We start from the raw sequence: 15,670 nt of genomic DNA on the forward strand, positions 1-15,670 counted from the left end.
ACTATACCTGACCGGATTAGAGCTCTCTCTCCCTCCTTTCTTATCTCTTACTATTCTTTTTCACTTAATAATTCTTTTTGTTCTACTACTCAGCATCTACTGTCTGTCACTTATGAATCGTTTCCTTCACCAGTCGGACATTGTCTCCTCCATGTTCTTTAAGTTCCTTTGAACGCAGTATGGAATTGGGGTACTATACCCTTCATTGTCTTCAAATGTAAACATTAATGTAATTTGCTGCTTTATACCACACACCTTGGAAATGTGCCCTACACTGTTAAACACAATGTTCCTTTTACATTAATTTATTTTTGTAATGGCGCATTTGGGAACTCTGTGTGGCGTTAAACACAGAGTCTCTCTTCCCTTGTTATTATTTTGCTCACTATATTGCTTGCAAAATGTCCGTGGTGGTCATGTGACCAAAAGCCCGTGTGCTCGAAACGCGTCTGTTTTTGTGCCCAATAAAGAAATTCTAAATCGTACCTGGCTGGTGTGGCTTGTCGTACCTTCGTTCAGCGGGAGGATCGAGTGTATATATATATATATATATATATATATATATATATACACACACGAAAACTCCTCCACGCCACTTCCAATCCACACGGACCAGCGAGGCGTTCCCACAGGAGACGGACCACAGGATCAGTTACAGGTTTTCTTTATTTTGGCAGATACAGCTGGAAAAAGTGCATTACGCGTTTCGGGCTACGCAAGCCCTTGCTCACATGTGTATATATCCATTGTCACATTCCTTGCACTTGAATGGTTTTTACAGTGTGTATTCGTTGATATTTTCTTAATGTTAATGATTCACTAAAGCTACTTTTACATTCATGGCAATGATATGGTTTTTCCCTAGTGTGTGTCCTCTGATGCTGTTTTAGTTGTGACAATCGACTAAACCTCTTCAAACATTCTCTGCAATTATATGGTTTTTCTCCTGTGTGTGTTCTTTGATGGTGATTTCGGTCTGATAATCGACTAAAGCTCTTCATACATTCACTGCACTTGAATGTTTTTTCCTGTGTGTGTTCGCGGATGAATCCTTAATGTTGAAGATTCACTAAAACTACTTTCATATTCACTGCACTGGCATGGTTTTTCTCCAGTGTGAGTTCTCTGGTGCCGTTTTAGGCTTGATAAATATATAAAGCTCTTCCTACATCCATTGCACTTGAATGGGTTTTCCCCAGTGTGTGTATTCTGATGCTGTTTTAGGTCTGACAATCGAATAAACCTCTTCTCACATTCACTGCACTTGAATGGTTTTTCTCCTCTGTGTGTTCTCTGATGCTGTTTTAGGTGTGATGATTGACTAAAGCTCTTCAAACATTCACTGCACTTGAATGGTTTTTCCCCTGTGTGTGTTTGCTGATGAATCCTTAATGTTGAAGATTCACTAAAACATCTTCCACATTCACTGCACTGGAATGGTTTTTCCCCTGTGTGTGTCCGCAGATGTTGCCTTAATGCTGATGAATCACTAAAACTTCTTCCACACTCACTGCACTGGAATGGTTTTTCCCCTGTGTGTGTTCGCAGATGTTTCCTTAATGCTGATGAAACACTAAAACTTCTTCCACATTCACTGCACTGGAATGGTTTTTCCCCAGTGTGTGTTCTCTGATGCTGTTTTAGGTCTGATAATTGAATAAACCTCTTCTCACATTCACTGCACTGGTATGGTTTTTCCCCAGTGTGTGTTCTCTGATGCTGTTTTAGGTCTAATAATTGAATAAACCTCTTCTCACATTCACTGCACTGGAATGGTTTTTCCCCTGTGTGTGTTTGCAGATGTCTCCTTAATGCTGATGAATCACTAAAACTTCTTCCACATTCACTGCACTGGAATGGTTTTTCCCCAGTGTGTATTCGCTGATGCTGTTTTAGGTGTGATAATTGATTAAACCTCTTCTCACATTCACTGCACTGGAATGGTTTTCCCCCTGTGTGTGTTCGCAGATGTCTCCTTAATGCTGATGAATCACTAAAACTTCTTCCACATTCACTGCACTGGAATGGTTTTTCCCCAGTGTGTATTCCCTGATGCTGTTTTAGGTGTGATAATTGATTAAACCTCTTCATACATTCAGTGCAATGATATGGTTTTTCCCCTGGGTGTGTTCGTTGATGTCTTTTTAGGCCTGATAACTGAATAAAGCTCTTTACACATTCAGTGCATTTGAATAGTTTTTTCCCTGTGTGTGCTTGCTGATGGGGTTTTAATATTGATGACAAACTAAAGCTCTCACTGCATGTGTCTGAGACTTCTCTCTTGGTTAGCGTCTCTTGCTCTGGTATATACTTGTTTACATCCATTGACTGTACATCCTGAAGGGCCAACATGACTGATAAAGCACTTGTGTTATTCTTGCATTCCCTGTATGAGTCGTATTTTGCACGTTTGTTTTCCGATTAAAGAATAAAGTGCAATGGTCACCAACTACTTTCCAATCACATAACGTGTGTAAGGCTTCTTCGAGGGCGATTGTGTCTTTAGACTGGATAATGGTTCTGCATGTTTGCGGGTAAAGATTCATTGTCCTTCTGGCCGGTGCACAGTGGAACAGTGCTCTGTATTTTAGACAGCTGAACCCCTATTTCTTTTAACCTTCACTTGTCTGACTCCACTCCGTTGCGCTTTTCAATGGTTGCTGTGGATTGGTCGGAAACAGTTTGCAATAACCCTCTAGCACTGAATGGTGGCCTGGTATTATTTAAGGAAGCAGAGCACTGCTGTAACCACCTCATACCAACCTCATGATCAAAGCTGTTATTGGACATGTTTACACAAGAGGAGGTTTATCAGTGTTGTCTTAATTTTCTAGAGGTTATTTCTTTGTTTTGAGGCATGGAGGTGCACAGCTGAGACTCGTGGAATCACTGAATTTCTCGTGTCCCTTGTCTCTTCTTTCAGGATGTCTCAGTTTATGTTCGGGTTCGGCTGTCTCTGATGGCACTTATGTTTTCCTGAATACTGGAACTCAATATTTCGGACTTCGTCTTTGCAGATTTACAGTGTTATCTTCCTCATTTAGAAAAATTTCGTACAATCAAAGATTGTTTTCTGTTGCATGTAAAGAGATTTAAAATTACTTAAAGGGAAACATAACGGAATGTGCATACACAATTTTTAATTGATTGTATAAATATCTCTTGAATACCATTTCTGAAACTTATGAAGGCATATTTAACCATACACAGAAATTTACATAAAAGTTGCTTTGACTTTCACATCTTACTTATTTCAGCAAAGGTGTTCATGAGTAAGTTAGTAAAAAAAAAAGGGCGCTCGCATAGCACTCATACACTAGTTACAGCTTTAGGTAGATGCATATGGTCAAGGTTTTGTTAAAACAAGAACAGCTCTTTGAGTAAGAGATGTGAGATGGATCAGGAAGACTTGAGACAGCAGGGTGGACATCAGGATGTTCTGCCATAAATCAAATATTGCTGCTCGCAGAGGTGCCTGGCTTCATCCACTACACCCACAATATGCAGTAGAGCAGCAGTTTAATGATTGTAACTTACTTTGTGGTTTTACTTCTCTCAAATATTTGTCAATATTATCTACTGGGGAGGGAGTTCCACGGATGGACTAGCAGATTGAGCTGGGCTGCTCTGTTGTTTAGTTGTCTCACCTCTAACTTTAGAGCTCGAGATAGCACACTAGCCTGGTGGCCTACTAGTAGACAGCTGTGGTGCATCAGCGTAGCAAGAGCACAGATGGTGCGCCAAAGCCAAGCCTGTTATCGCCCTTTCACCCCTGGACCATGCCAAGCACCCCAAACACTCTCTTAAAAACATCTCTTAAGTCAAACTGCTCTGCCCATATACCCTGCACCTCTGCTGCCCTCCATACAAGGTAGGGCCTGTTCTTAAATGTATTCACCTGCATCTCACATGCATAGACCTGCTTTCAACATTCCTTTTCCAGCACAAAACCTGCGAACAAGATTTTACAACCATGTAATTCCCATGACCTTTCATGGGTCTCCCCTCCTACTCAAGCTTTTCAACATCACCTGTACAAACCACTGTGGCCACATTTAATGGAACAATACTGAGGTGCGCTCATTCTTTCCACAAGATGGAGAATGCACCAGAACAGCACACACTGTTTATTATTTATTTTTATTTATTCAGCTTATAAAGAGCACTGTCACCTTGCAGGCATCCTGGTGCTAAGCAACTCGGAGTACAGGTGTGTCGGATACATGGCCAGGCGACTTAGGGCTAGATGTAGGTAATTCTAATTTACCGATTCATAAATACCGAATTTTACCGATTCGGTATTTATGAATCGGTAAATTAGAAGGAGGCAGATGTAGGTAAATTTCATTTTACATTTACCGAATCTGTAAGATTCGGTATTTACCGATTCGGTATATACCGAATCGGTATTGCCCATTGATTCCTATGGGCCTTGAAGCCCATAGGAATCAATTGGAGATACCGAATCGGTATTTACCGAATCGGTAAATACCGAATCCTGCAAGGGTGCAGGGGGTGTCACTTTGACACCCTCTAGCAGCCCAAGTCCAGGCTTGTGTGACATGTGGCACACATGCATGCCCTAAGGGCATGTCTGTGTGTCACATTGCACAGGTGTGCATGCACAGATGTGCATGCACACCTGAATTCGGTATTTTACCACACAATAGTATTGTGTGGTAAAATACCGACTCTTAAGGGCCTGTGGCACTCTTTGAAGTGCTAGCTACATCTAGAATTACAGAATCGGTATATTTACCGATTCGGTAATTTACCGAATCGGTAAATATACAGATTCTGTAATTGTAAGCCCCCTCCATTGCAAAACCCGGTATTAGGGCTCCTACATCTGGCCCTTAGTCTTGGGGAACAGCCAGGTTTTCAAACTTCTTCTAAAAGGGAGGAGCTCCCAAATTTGTCTGATCTCCCACGGGATCTCGTTCCACAGTTTGGCCGCTGCTACACCAAAGGATCTACCCCCTGACCTGACTTTCCTAAACCTCGGTGCCTTCATCAGTCTCGCTGATGAGGAGCAGAGCCTTCTTGTAGGGATATACCAATCAATTTTTTTCCGCGTGAGCGCAGGACCCATCCCATGAAGGGCTTTAAAGACAAGGCAGAGAGATTTAAATTGAACTCTCTGTCTCAGAGGAAGCCGGTGCAGTTCTTCCAAGGCCGCAGATGTAGAGGACTTTCTAGGCAGCCCTAGGACTATCTTGGCTGCTGCTGACTGGATCCTCTGTAGTCTGTCCAAAAGGAACTTCGGGGAGTCAAGCAATAGGGCATTACAGTAGTCTAACCTACTGAGAATCAGACATCTTACCACTTGCGCACGCGCCTGAGGAGGTAGCAAAGGGAAGATTTTCCGCAGGGATCTAATGATCACAAAACAGCAAGCTGTCATTTTTGTAACCTGAGCTTCCATAGTAAGTTTGTTGTCAAACATAATGCCCAGGGTACGGACCGTTTTTACAGGCCGAACTGCGGTTGAATTACCAGAGGGCCAAAAATTGCAAGGAAGGACATGATGAATCCTGCTCACTGAGCAGGAAATCACCTCAGTCTTCCCTGCATTAAATTGTAATGAGTTGTCCTTAAGCCAACGGGCTGTGTCCCGCAGACAGTTGTGAAACACATCCACTGACGTCGAGTCCTCTCCCTCAAAGGAGAGAATAAGCTGCGTGTCGTCAGCATAGTTTACGATGTCAATATTGTATGCTTTGATGACCGCAATCAGGGGTTTCAAATAAATATTGAATAAAATAAAATTAATTGCTTTACCCTGTGGCACACCATGCGACACGTTGGAGAAGGCAGATTGAAAAGGAGGGAGTTACACCACCTGCTGTCTGTCCTTTAGAAAAGACCAAAACCATCGTAAGGCACAGCCCCTCGCCCCAACCTCGCTCAATCTTCTTAGCAGGATCTCATGGTTGACCGTATCAAAGGCGCCAGACAGGTTGAGCAGGATCAGCACTGCTGCCTGACCCCTGTCTGCCCACCTCTGAAGGTCATCCATAACGGTCACCAAGGCCGTCTCGGTACCGTGGACTGGCCGAAATCCGAACTGCACCTCCTCCCGCAAGTTATGTTGCTCCAGGTGCCTAGAAAGGGTGTTACTGACCACACGTTCCACAATCTTGGCCGGCAACGGCAACAAGGAAATAGGCCTATAATTCTTACAACACTCTGGATCAAGAGAAGACTTCTTCAGCAGAGGTGTCACCAGAGCTTGCTTCCATTGGGGAGGGACCACACCACTGGCTAAAGACTGATTACAGATCAAGCGTAGAGTTGGAAACAGTTCTTCCTCAAACTCCTTCCAAATCTTGTGTGATGCTGGGTCCAAGGGAGAACCGGAGGAAATACCCCGTGCCACCCTACTGAAATCCTCCGCCGCCAGAAGCACAAACTCAGATAGATATTTAGCGGCCTGACAAGCGGTGCTAATATCCACACCCTCAGAGTCACTCACCACAGGGGCGTCAACGCTCATAGCCTGAGAGACTACACTCCCTGCTGCCTGATGGCCACCCTCCAGATCATCAATGATCAGTTGGATTTTCTCCTGGAAGAACCTGGCCAGGTTCTCACAGAGTTCTTGAAAGGGGGTATCACATTCTTAGAATAGTCAGGGCTAGTAAGACTGCTCAGGATGTGGAAAATGTTTCTAGAGCTGTTAGAGGCATTGCAGATTAAGGAAGAGAAATAGCCAGCCTTAGACCTTCTGATCTCCTTCTTATAATCCATAATTTCGAGTTTCCCAGGAGCTTGTCCATCTCCTTGTAGCCTCTCCTCCATCTCCTCTCAGCCTGTTTGCACGCTAATTTCAGGTCTTTCAAAGTATCGTTAAACCACAGGGCCCTGCCCCTACTTTTATGTTTTTTCAGGGGGGGCACAAGAGTCCAAGGCCGAGGTGATCTCAGACACAGAGAGGCATAATTCTCCTCAACTGGCTTGTCTAATGAGAAACAATCCCTGACCTTGAACACAATATCAGAACCCCTCATCCCTGTGAGAGCCTTCCAATCTCTACTGATATATTATGTTGTGGAGTGAGATACCTGAGTATTAAGGGTAATAAAGTTAACAAAGAATTTAATCAGAAAGTGATCCGTCCATTCCATAGGCAGAATTTCGCCAATATGCAGAAGATGGGTTTCTGAGAAAATTAAAACAAGAAGATGCCCAGCATTATGAGTGGCCTTGGAGACCTGCTGAAAGAGGCCAAGACCTTCCCATGAGAGTCGAGAGAGCCATTTAACCACAAATTAAAATCACCCAAAATTACTAATCTATGATGTGTGGCTGCCATATTAGTGAGGGTATCCAAAAGTGATTGCTGCTGCTGAACACTAAAAGCCCGGGGGTCTGTAACAGATAATCCCTGTCGAAAGAAGACCAGAATCATTTTTAATGGTCATGACGAATAGTTCCAGTCCAGTAAACACATCAATATCAATAGTCCCCATCTTCAAGGTATCTTTATAAATTACCCCAACCCCACCTCCCCTCCCGTTCAGCCTGCACATAAGATAAAGATAAAGTGCGTTCTGCGACTCTCACACATGCCCGGCAAGTACACAGTCCCTACACAGCTTTTACAAAGGGCCAGATGCGTAGCACTGCTTTTCAAATACACACAAAATGCCATTGGCACAGCTCAACAATGTAAAATTAAAGTATTTCACAGTGTGAAATGCACCGCCAAATGATCCAACATGTGCAGCATGCCACCAAGGTTCTTTACTATCTCTAATGTGTTCTACAGCAGCAAAGTTTGCTGTCATCAAAGTGTTCTTCCTTTGAAAAAGGTGCTATGCATGTGGTATTTGTACAGCACAAACCGCACCAAAAAGCAGCTGAGCTCCCTATCGGTCCAAGGCAGGGACAGAGTCAACGAGTGATAGGTGAGGCGGCAGGATAATGGATTGTTACTGCATTGTGATCGAAGAGCCTGAAACTAGCAGCATGTGTGCTAATTCCTCAGCAGCTTTCCCTCTATGACATGTAGAGCGGGTGCAGGCCAAGATCTCTCAGAAATAAAACATTTACAGCTCAGTAATATTCAGAGATATAGTAGCGGAAAGTAGGATGCTGGCTTCCAATAACACAGCACTGAGCACTCCACCTCGGCCAATCTTTAACGATTGTTTGAAGAACAGAGCAACGGGAAGGTGTTTTAAATGCCGACAATCAACCTTTCACCAGCTGCACACAGGGGACAGCATTGGCTAGATGAACGCTGTGCTCCCGCAACCGCTCAAGTCATGCATACAGGCGCTATGTGGGTAGATTTTGTGACCGCGACCGTAACCGCGACCGTAAACGGCTCAAAAAGTAACGTGGTCACATCATTTTTTGCAAGGAAACCTGACCCTTTTTTCGCAATGTGCCTACCTGTGGATTTTGGACCCTAGTTCAGCCGGCACGTAGGGAAACATAGGAACAGAAATTGCCCAAAACGTACTGTGGAGACTTCAAAATTATCGATCACAAAAAGACATGGTTTTGCGGGGGAGTCACCTGTGCTTTTGGTTACCGCCTTGGCAGCCATCTAGGGAAACCTACCAAAGCCAGACATTTCTAAAAAGTGGACACCCGGGAGAGTCCAGGGAGTTGTGGCTGGTGTGGATCTCCCAATGTTTTCTTACCCAGAATCCCCTACAAACCTCAAATTTTGCTAATAAAAATGATCTTTTCCTCACATTTCTGTTTGGGATCACCATGCCGGCACAAATTTCTTACCACCCAACGTTCCCTTTAAAAATTAAAAATAATACCTAACTTGTTTGGGTGTCCAATGCAGAATCGCCTAAAAAATGTAAAAACAAATAGGGTGCTTAGAGCTTTCTAGAAAAGGGGGTGGTGATGAACAGAGTGCCTGAATTAAGCAGACCACTCTTACCCAGTCCAAAGATCAGGGCTTGATCCATCACCGTTTTTTAGCTCACTGCACCATCCCAGCTCAGAACTTGGCTATATGCAAATTAGTCTGTTCCTGTCCCAGTGCATGATGGGAACAGGGCAAACCAAACTACCAAGCCAATTCTTATACTGGGAAGGAAACAAGCTACCGGGGACCGGTTTCTGGCATTTCAGCCTCTTCGGCCCGGCTTGCTTGAATCCTGATGGTGCAATGAGCAAGGGACTCACATCTGAGTATACCCTTCCACGCTTATGGTGGACAAAATGATTCAGAAAAGGGGGTGGTGATGAACAGAGTGCCTGAATTAAGCAGACCACTCTTACCCAGTCCAAAGATCAGGGCTTGATCCATCACCGTTTTTTAGCTCACTGCACCATCCCAGCTCAGAACTTGGCTATATGCAAATTAGTCTGTTCCTGTCCCAGTGCATGATGGGAACAGGGCAAACCAAACTACCAAGCCAATTCTTATACTGGGAAGGAAACAAGCTACCGGGGACCGGTTTCTGGCATTTCAGCCTCGTCGGCCCGGCTTGCTTGAATCCTGATGGTGCAATGAGCAAGGGACTCACATCTGAGTATACCCTTCCACGCTTATGGTGGACAAAATGATTCAGAAAAGGGGGTGGTGATGAACAGAGTGCCTGAATTAAGCAGACCACTCTTACCCAGTCCAAAGATCAGGGCTTGATCCATCACCGTTTTTTAGCTCACTGCACCATCCCAGCTCAGAACTTGGCTATATGCAAATTAGTCTGTTCCTGTCCCAGTGCATGATGGGAACAGGGCAAACCAAACTACCAAGCCAATTCTTATACTGGGAAGGAAACAAGCTACCGGGGACCGGTTTCTGGCATTTCAGCCTCGTCGGCCCGGCTTGCTTGAATCCTGATGGTGCAATGAGCAAGGGACTCACATCTGAGTATACCCTTCCACGCTTATGGTGGACAAAATGATTCAGAAAAGGGGGTGGTGATGAACAGAGTGCCTGAATTAAGCAGACCACTCTTACCCAGTCCAAAGATCAGGGCTTGATCCATCACCGTTTTTTAGCTCACTGCACCATCCCAGCTCAGAACTTGGCTATATGCAAATTAGTCTGTTCCTGTCCCAGTGCATGATGGGAACAGGGCAAACCAAACTACCAAGCCAATTCTTATACTGGGAAGGAAACAAGCTACCGGGGACCGGTTTCTGGCATTTCAGCCTCGTCGGCCCGGCTTGCTTGAATCCTGATGGTGCAATGAGCAAGGGACTCACATCTGAGTATACCCTTCCACGCTTATGGTGGACAAAATGATTCAGAAAAGGGGATGGTGATGAACAGAGTGCCTGAATTAAGCAGACCACTCTTACCCAGTCCAAAGATCAGGGCTTGATCCATCACCGTTTTTTAGCTCACTGCACCATCCCAGCTCAGAACTTGGCTATATGCAAATTAGTCTGTTCCTGTCTCAGTGCATGATGGGAACAGGGCAAACCAAACTACCAAGCCAATTCTTATACTGGGAAGGAAACAAGCTACCGGGGACCGGTTTCTGGCATTTCAGCCTCGTCGGCCCGGCTTGCTTGAATCCTGATGGTGCAATGAGCAAGGGACTCACATCTGAGTATACCCTTCCACGCTTATGGTGGACAAAATGATTCAGAAAAGGGGGTGGTGATGAACAGAGTGCCTGAATTAAGCAGACCACTCTTACCCAGTCCAAAGATCAGGGCTTGATCCATCACCGTTTTTTAGCTCACTGCACCATCCCAGCTCAGAACTTGGCTATATGCAAATTAGTCTGTTCCTGTCCCAGTGCATGATGGGAACAGGGCAAACCAAACTACCAAGCCAATTCTTATACTGGGAAGGAAACAAGCTACCGGGGACCGGTTTCTGGCATTTCAGCCTCGTCGGCCCGGCTTGCTTGAATCCTGATGGTGCAATGACCAAGGGACTCACATTTGAGTATACCCTTCCACGCTTATGGTGGACAAAATGATTCAGAAAAGGGGGTGGTGATGAATAGAGTGCCTGAATTAAGCAGACCACTCTTACCCAGTCCAAAGATCAGGGCTTGATCCATCACCGTTTTTTAGCTCACTGCACCATCCCAGCTCAGAACTTGGCTATATGCAAATTAGTCTGTTCCTGTCCCAGTGCATGATGGGAACAGGGCAAACCAAACTACCAAGCCAATTCTTATACTGGGAAGGAAACAAGCTACCGGGGACCGGTTTCTGGCATTTCAGCCTCGTCGGCCCGGCTTGCTTGAATCCTGATGGTGCAATGAGCAAGGGACTCACATCTGAGTATACCCTTCCACGCTTATGGTGGACAAAATGATTCAGAAAAGGGGGTGGTGATGAACAGAGTGCCTGAATTAAGCAGACCACTCTTACCCAGTCCAAAGATCAGGGCTTGATCCATCACCGTTTTTTAGCTCACTGCACCATCCCAGCTCAGAACTTGGCTACATGCAAATTAGTCTGTTCCTGTCCCAGTGCACGATGGGAACAGGGCAAACCAAACTACCAAGCCAATTCTTATACTGGGAAGGAAACAAGCTACCTGGGACCGGTTTCTGGCATTTCAGCCTCGTCGGCCCGGCTTGCTTGAATCCTGATGGTGCAATGAGCAAGGGACTCACATCTGAGTATACCCTTCCACGCTTATGGTGGACAAAATGATTCAGAAAAGGGGGTGGTGATGAACAGAGTGCCTGAATTAAGCAGACCACTCTTACCCAGTCCAAAGATCAGGGCTTGATCCATCACCGTTTTTTAGCTCACTGCACCATCCCAGCTCAGAACTTGGCTATATGCAAATTAGTCTGTTCCTGTCCCAGTGCATGATGGGAACAGGGCAAACCAAACTACCAAGCCAATTCTTATACTGGGAAGGAAACAAGCTACCGGGGACCGGTTTCTGGCATTTCAGCCTCGTCGGCCCGGCTTGCTTGAATCCTGATGGTGCAATGAGCAAGGGACTCACATCTGAGTATACCCTTCCACGCTTATGGTGGACAAAATGATTCAGAAAAGGGGGTGGTGATGAACAGAGTGCCTGAATTAAGCAGACCACTCTTACCCAGTCCAAAGATCAGGGCTTGATCCATCACCGTTTTTTAGCTCACTGCACCATCCCAGCTCAGAACTTGGCTATATGCAAATTAGTCTGTTCCTGTCCCAGTGCATGATGGGAACAGGGCAAACCAAACTACCAAGCCAATTCTTATACTGGGAAGGAAACAAGCTACCGGGGACCGGTTTCTGGCATTTCAGCCTCGTCGGCCCGGCTTGCTTGAATCCTGATGGTGCAATGAGCAAGGGACTCACATCTGAGTATACCCTTCCACGCTTATGGTGGACAAAATGATTCAGAAAAGGGGGTGGTGATGAACAGAGTGCCTGAATTAAGCAGACCACTCTTACCCAGTCCAAAGATCAGGGCTTGATCCATCACCGTTTTTTAGCTCACTGCACCATCCCAGCTCAGAACTTGGCTATATGCAAATTAGTCTGTTCCTGTCCCAGTGCATGATGGGAACAGGGCAAACCAAAATACCAAGCCAATTCTTATACTGGGAAGGAAACAAGGTACCGGGGACCGGTTTCTGGCATTTCAGCCTCGTCGGCCCGGCTTGCTTGAATCCTGATGGTGCAATGAGCAAGGGACTCACATCTGAGTATACCCTTCCACGCTTATGGTGGACAAAATGATTCAGTAGCTTGTCTCCTTTCTGGTGAAGAATTGGCTTGGTAGTTTGGTCTGCCCTGTTCCCATGATGCACTGGGCCAGGGACAGACTAATTTGCATATAGCCAGGTTCTGAGCTGGGATGGGGCAGTGAGATAAATAACGGTGATGGATCAAGCCCTGATCTTTGGACTGGGTAAGAGTGGTCTGATTAATTCAGACACTCTGTTCATCACCACCCCCTTTTCTGTATTGTTTTTGGCCACTATAGGTGTGGCAGGGTATACTCAGACATGAGTCCCTTTCTCACTGCTCCATCAGGATTCAAGCAAGCCGGGCCGAAGAGGCTGAAATGCCAGAAACCGGTCCCCGGTAGCTTGTCTCCTTTCTGGTGAAGAATTGGCTTGGTAGTTTGGTCTGCCCTGTTCCCATGATGCACTGGGCCAGGGACAGACTAATTTGCATATAGCCAGGTTCTGAGCTGGGATGGGGCAGTGAGATAAATAACGGTGATGGATCAAGCCCTGATCTTTGGACTGGGTAAGAGTGGTCTGCTTAATTCAGACACTCTGTTCATCACCACCCCCTTTTCTGTATCGTTTTTGGCCACTATAGGTGTGGCAGGGTATACTCAGACATGAGTCCCTTTCTCACTGCTCCATCAGGATTCAAGCAAGCCGGGCCGAAGAGGCTGAAATGCCAGAAACCGGTCCCCGGTAGCTTGTCTCCTTTCTGGTGAAGAATTGGCTTGGTAGTTTGGTCTGCCCTGTTCCCATGATGCACTGGGCCAGGGACAGACTAATTTGCATATAGCCAGGTTCTGAGCTGGGATGGGGCAGTGAGATAAATAACGGTGATGGATCAAGCCCTGATCTTTGGACTGGGTAAGAGTGGTCTGCTTAATTCAGACACTCTGTTCATCACCACCCCCTTTTCTGTATCGTTTTTGGCCACTATAGGTGTGGCAGGGTATACTCAGACATGAGTCCCTTTCTCACTGCTCCATCAGGATTCAAGCAAGCCGGGCCGAAGAGGCTGAAATGCCAGAAACCGGTCCCCGGTAGCTTGTCTCCTTTCTGGTGAAGAATTGGCTTGGTAGTTTGGTCTGCCCTGTTCCCATGATGCACTGGGCCAGGGACAGACTAATTTGCATATAGCCAGGTTCTGAGCTGGGATGGGGCAGTGAGATAAATAACGGTGATGGATCAAGCCCTGATCTTTGGACTGGGTAAGAGTGGTCTGCTTAATTCAGACACTCTGTTCATCACCACCCCCTTTTCTGTATCGTTTTTGGCCACTATAGGTGTGGCAGGGTATACTCAGACATGAGTCCCTTTCTCACTGCTCCATCAGGATTCAAGCAAGCCGGGCCGAAGAGGCTGAAATGCCAGAAACCGGTCCCCGGTAGCTTGTCTCCTTTCTGGTGAAGAATTGGCTTGGTAGTTTGGTCTGCCCTGTTCCCATGATGCACTGGGCCAGGGACAGACTAATTTGCATATAGCCAGGTTCTGAGCTGGGATGGGGCAGTGAGATAAATAACGGTGATGGATCAAGCCCTGATCTTTGGACTGGGTAAGAGTGGTCTGCTTAATTCAGACACTCTGTTCATCACCACCCCCTTTTCTGTATCGTTTTTGGCCACTATAGGTGTGGCAGGGTATACTCAGACATGAGTCCCTTTCTCACTGCTCCATCAGGATTCAAGCAAGCCGGGCCGAAGAGGCTGAAATGCCAGAAACCGGTCCCCGGTAGCTTGTCTCCTTTCTGGTGAAGAATTGGCTTGGTAGTTTGGTCTGCCCTGTTCCCATGATGCACTGGGCCAGGGACAGACTAATTTGCATATAGCCAGGTTCTGAGCTGGGATGGGGCAGTGAGATAAATAACGGTGATGGATCAAGCCCTGATCTTTGGACTGGGTAAGAGTGGTCTGCTTAATTCAGACACTCTGTTCATCACCACCCCCTTTTCTGTATCGTTTTTGGCCACTATAGGTGTGGCAGGGTATACTCAGACATGAGCCCCTTTCTCACTGCTCCATCAGGATTCAAGCAAGCCGGGCCGAAGAGGCTGAAATGCCAGAAACCGGTCCCCGGTAGCTTGTCTCCTTTCTGGTGAAGAATTGGCTTGGTAGTTTGGTCTGCCCTGTTCCCATGATGCACTGGGCCAGGGACAGACTAATTTGCATATAGCCAGGTTCTGAGCTGGGATGGGGCAGTGAGATAAATAACGGTGATGGATCAAGCCCTGATCTTTGGACTGGGTAAGAGTGGTCTGCTTAATTGAGACACTCTGTTCATCACCACCCCCTTTTCTGTATCGTTTTTGGCCACTATAGGTGTGGCAGGGTATACTCAGACATGAGTCCCTTTCTCACTGCTCCATCAGGATTCAAGCAAGCCGGGCCGAAGAGGCTGAAATGCCAGAAACCGGTCCCCGGTAGCTTGTCTCCTTTCTGGTGAAGAATTGGCTTGGTAGTTTGGTCTGCCCTGTTCCCATGATGCACTGGGCCAGGGACAGACTAATTTGCATATAGCCAGGTTCTGAGCTGGGATGGGGCAGTGAGATAAATAACGGTGATGGATCAAGCCCTGATCTTTGGACTGGGTAAGAGTGGTCTGCTTAATTCAGACACTCTGTTCATCACCACCCCCTTTTCTGTATCGTTTTTGGCCACTATAGGTGTGGCAGGGTATACTCAGACATGAGTCCCTTTCTCACTGCTCCATCAGGATTCAAGCAAGCCGGGCCGAAGAGGCTGAAATGCCAGAAACCGGTCCCCGGTAGCTTGTCTCCTTTCTGGTGAAGAATTGGCTTGGTAGTTTGGTCTGCCCTGTTCCCATGATGCACTGGGCCAGGGACAGACTAATTTGCATATAGCCAGGTTCTGAGCTGGGATGGGGCAGTGAGATAAATAACGGTGATGGATCAAGCCCTGATCTTTGGACTGGGTAAGAGTGGTCTGCTTAATTCAGACACTCTGTTCATCACCACCCCCTTTTCTGTATCGTTTTTGGCCACTATAGGTGTGGCAGGGTATACTCAGACATGAGTCCCTTTC

The 15,670-nt window shown here is 46.2% G+C and overlaps 1 protein-coding gene across 1 annotated transcript; it reads right to left on the bottom strand.

Annotated features, from left to right (window-relative positions):
• Nucleotides 1-661: 661 nt before the first annotated feature.
• Nucleotides 662-3,030, bottom strand: LOC144805870 (uncharacterized). The gene has a single exon (XM_078672351.1). The coding sequence runs from the start codon at nt 2,350-2,352 to the stop codon at nt 1,006-1,008; it is 1,347 nt and encodes a 448-aa protein (XP_078528477.1). The 5' UTR covers nt 2,353-3,030; the 3' UTR covers nt 662-1,005.
• Nucleotides 3,031-15,670: the final 12,640 nt, after the last annotated feature.

Source organism: Lissotriton helveticus (assembly GCF_964261635.1).
Source record: "Lissotriton helveticus chromosome 1_1 unlocalized genomic scaffold, aLisHel1.1 SUPER_1_unloc_31, whole genome shotgun sequence".
NCBI classification, from domain to species: Eukaryota; Metazoa; Chordata; class Amphibia; order Caudata; family Salamandridae; genus Lissotriton; species Lissotriton helveticus.

Bases quoted from the DNA above. Each gene is read 5' to 3' on its own strand.
- LOC144805870 (XM_078672351.1), bottom strand. From the start codon at position 2,352: ATGTTGGCCCTTCAGGATGTACAGTCAATGGATGTAAACAAGTATATA.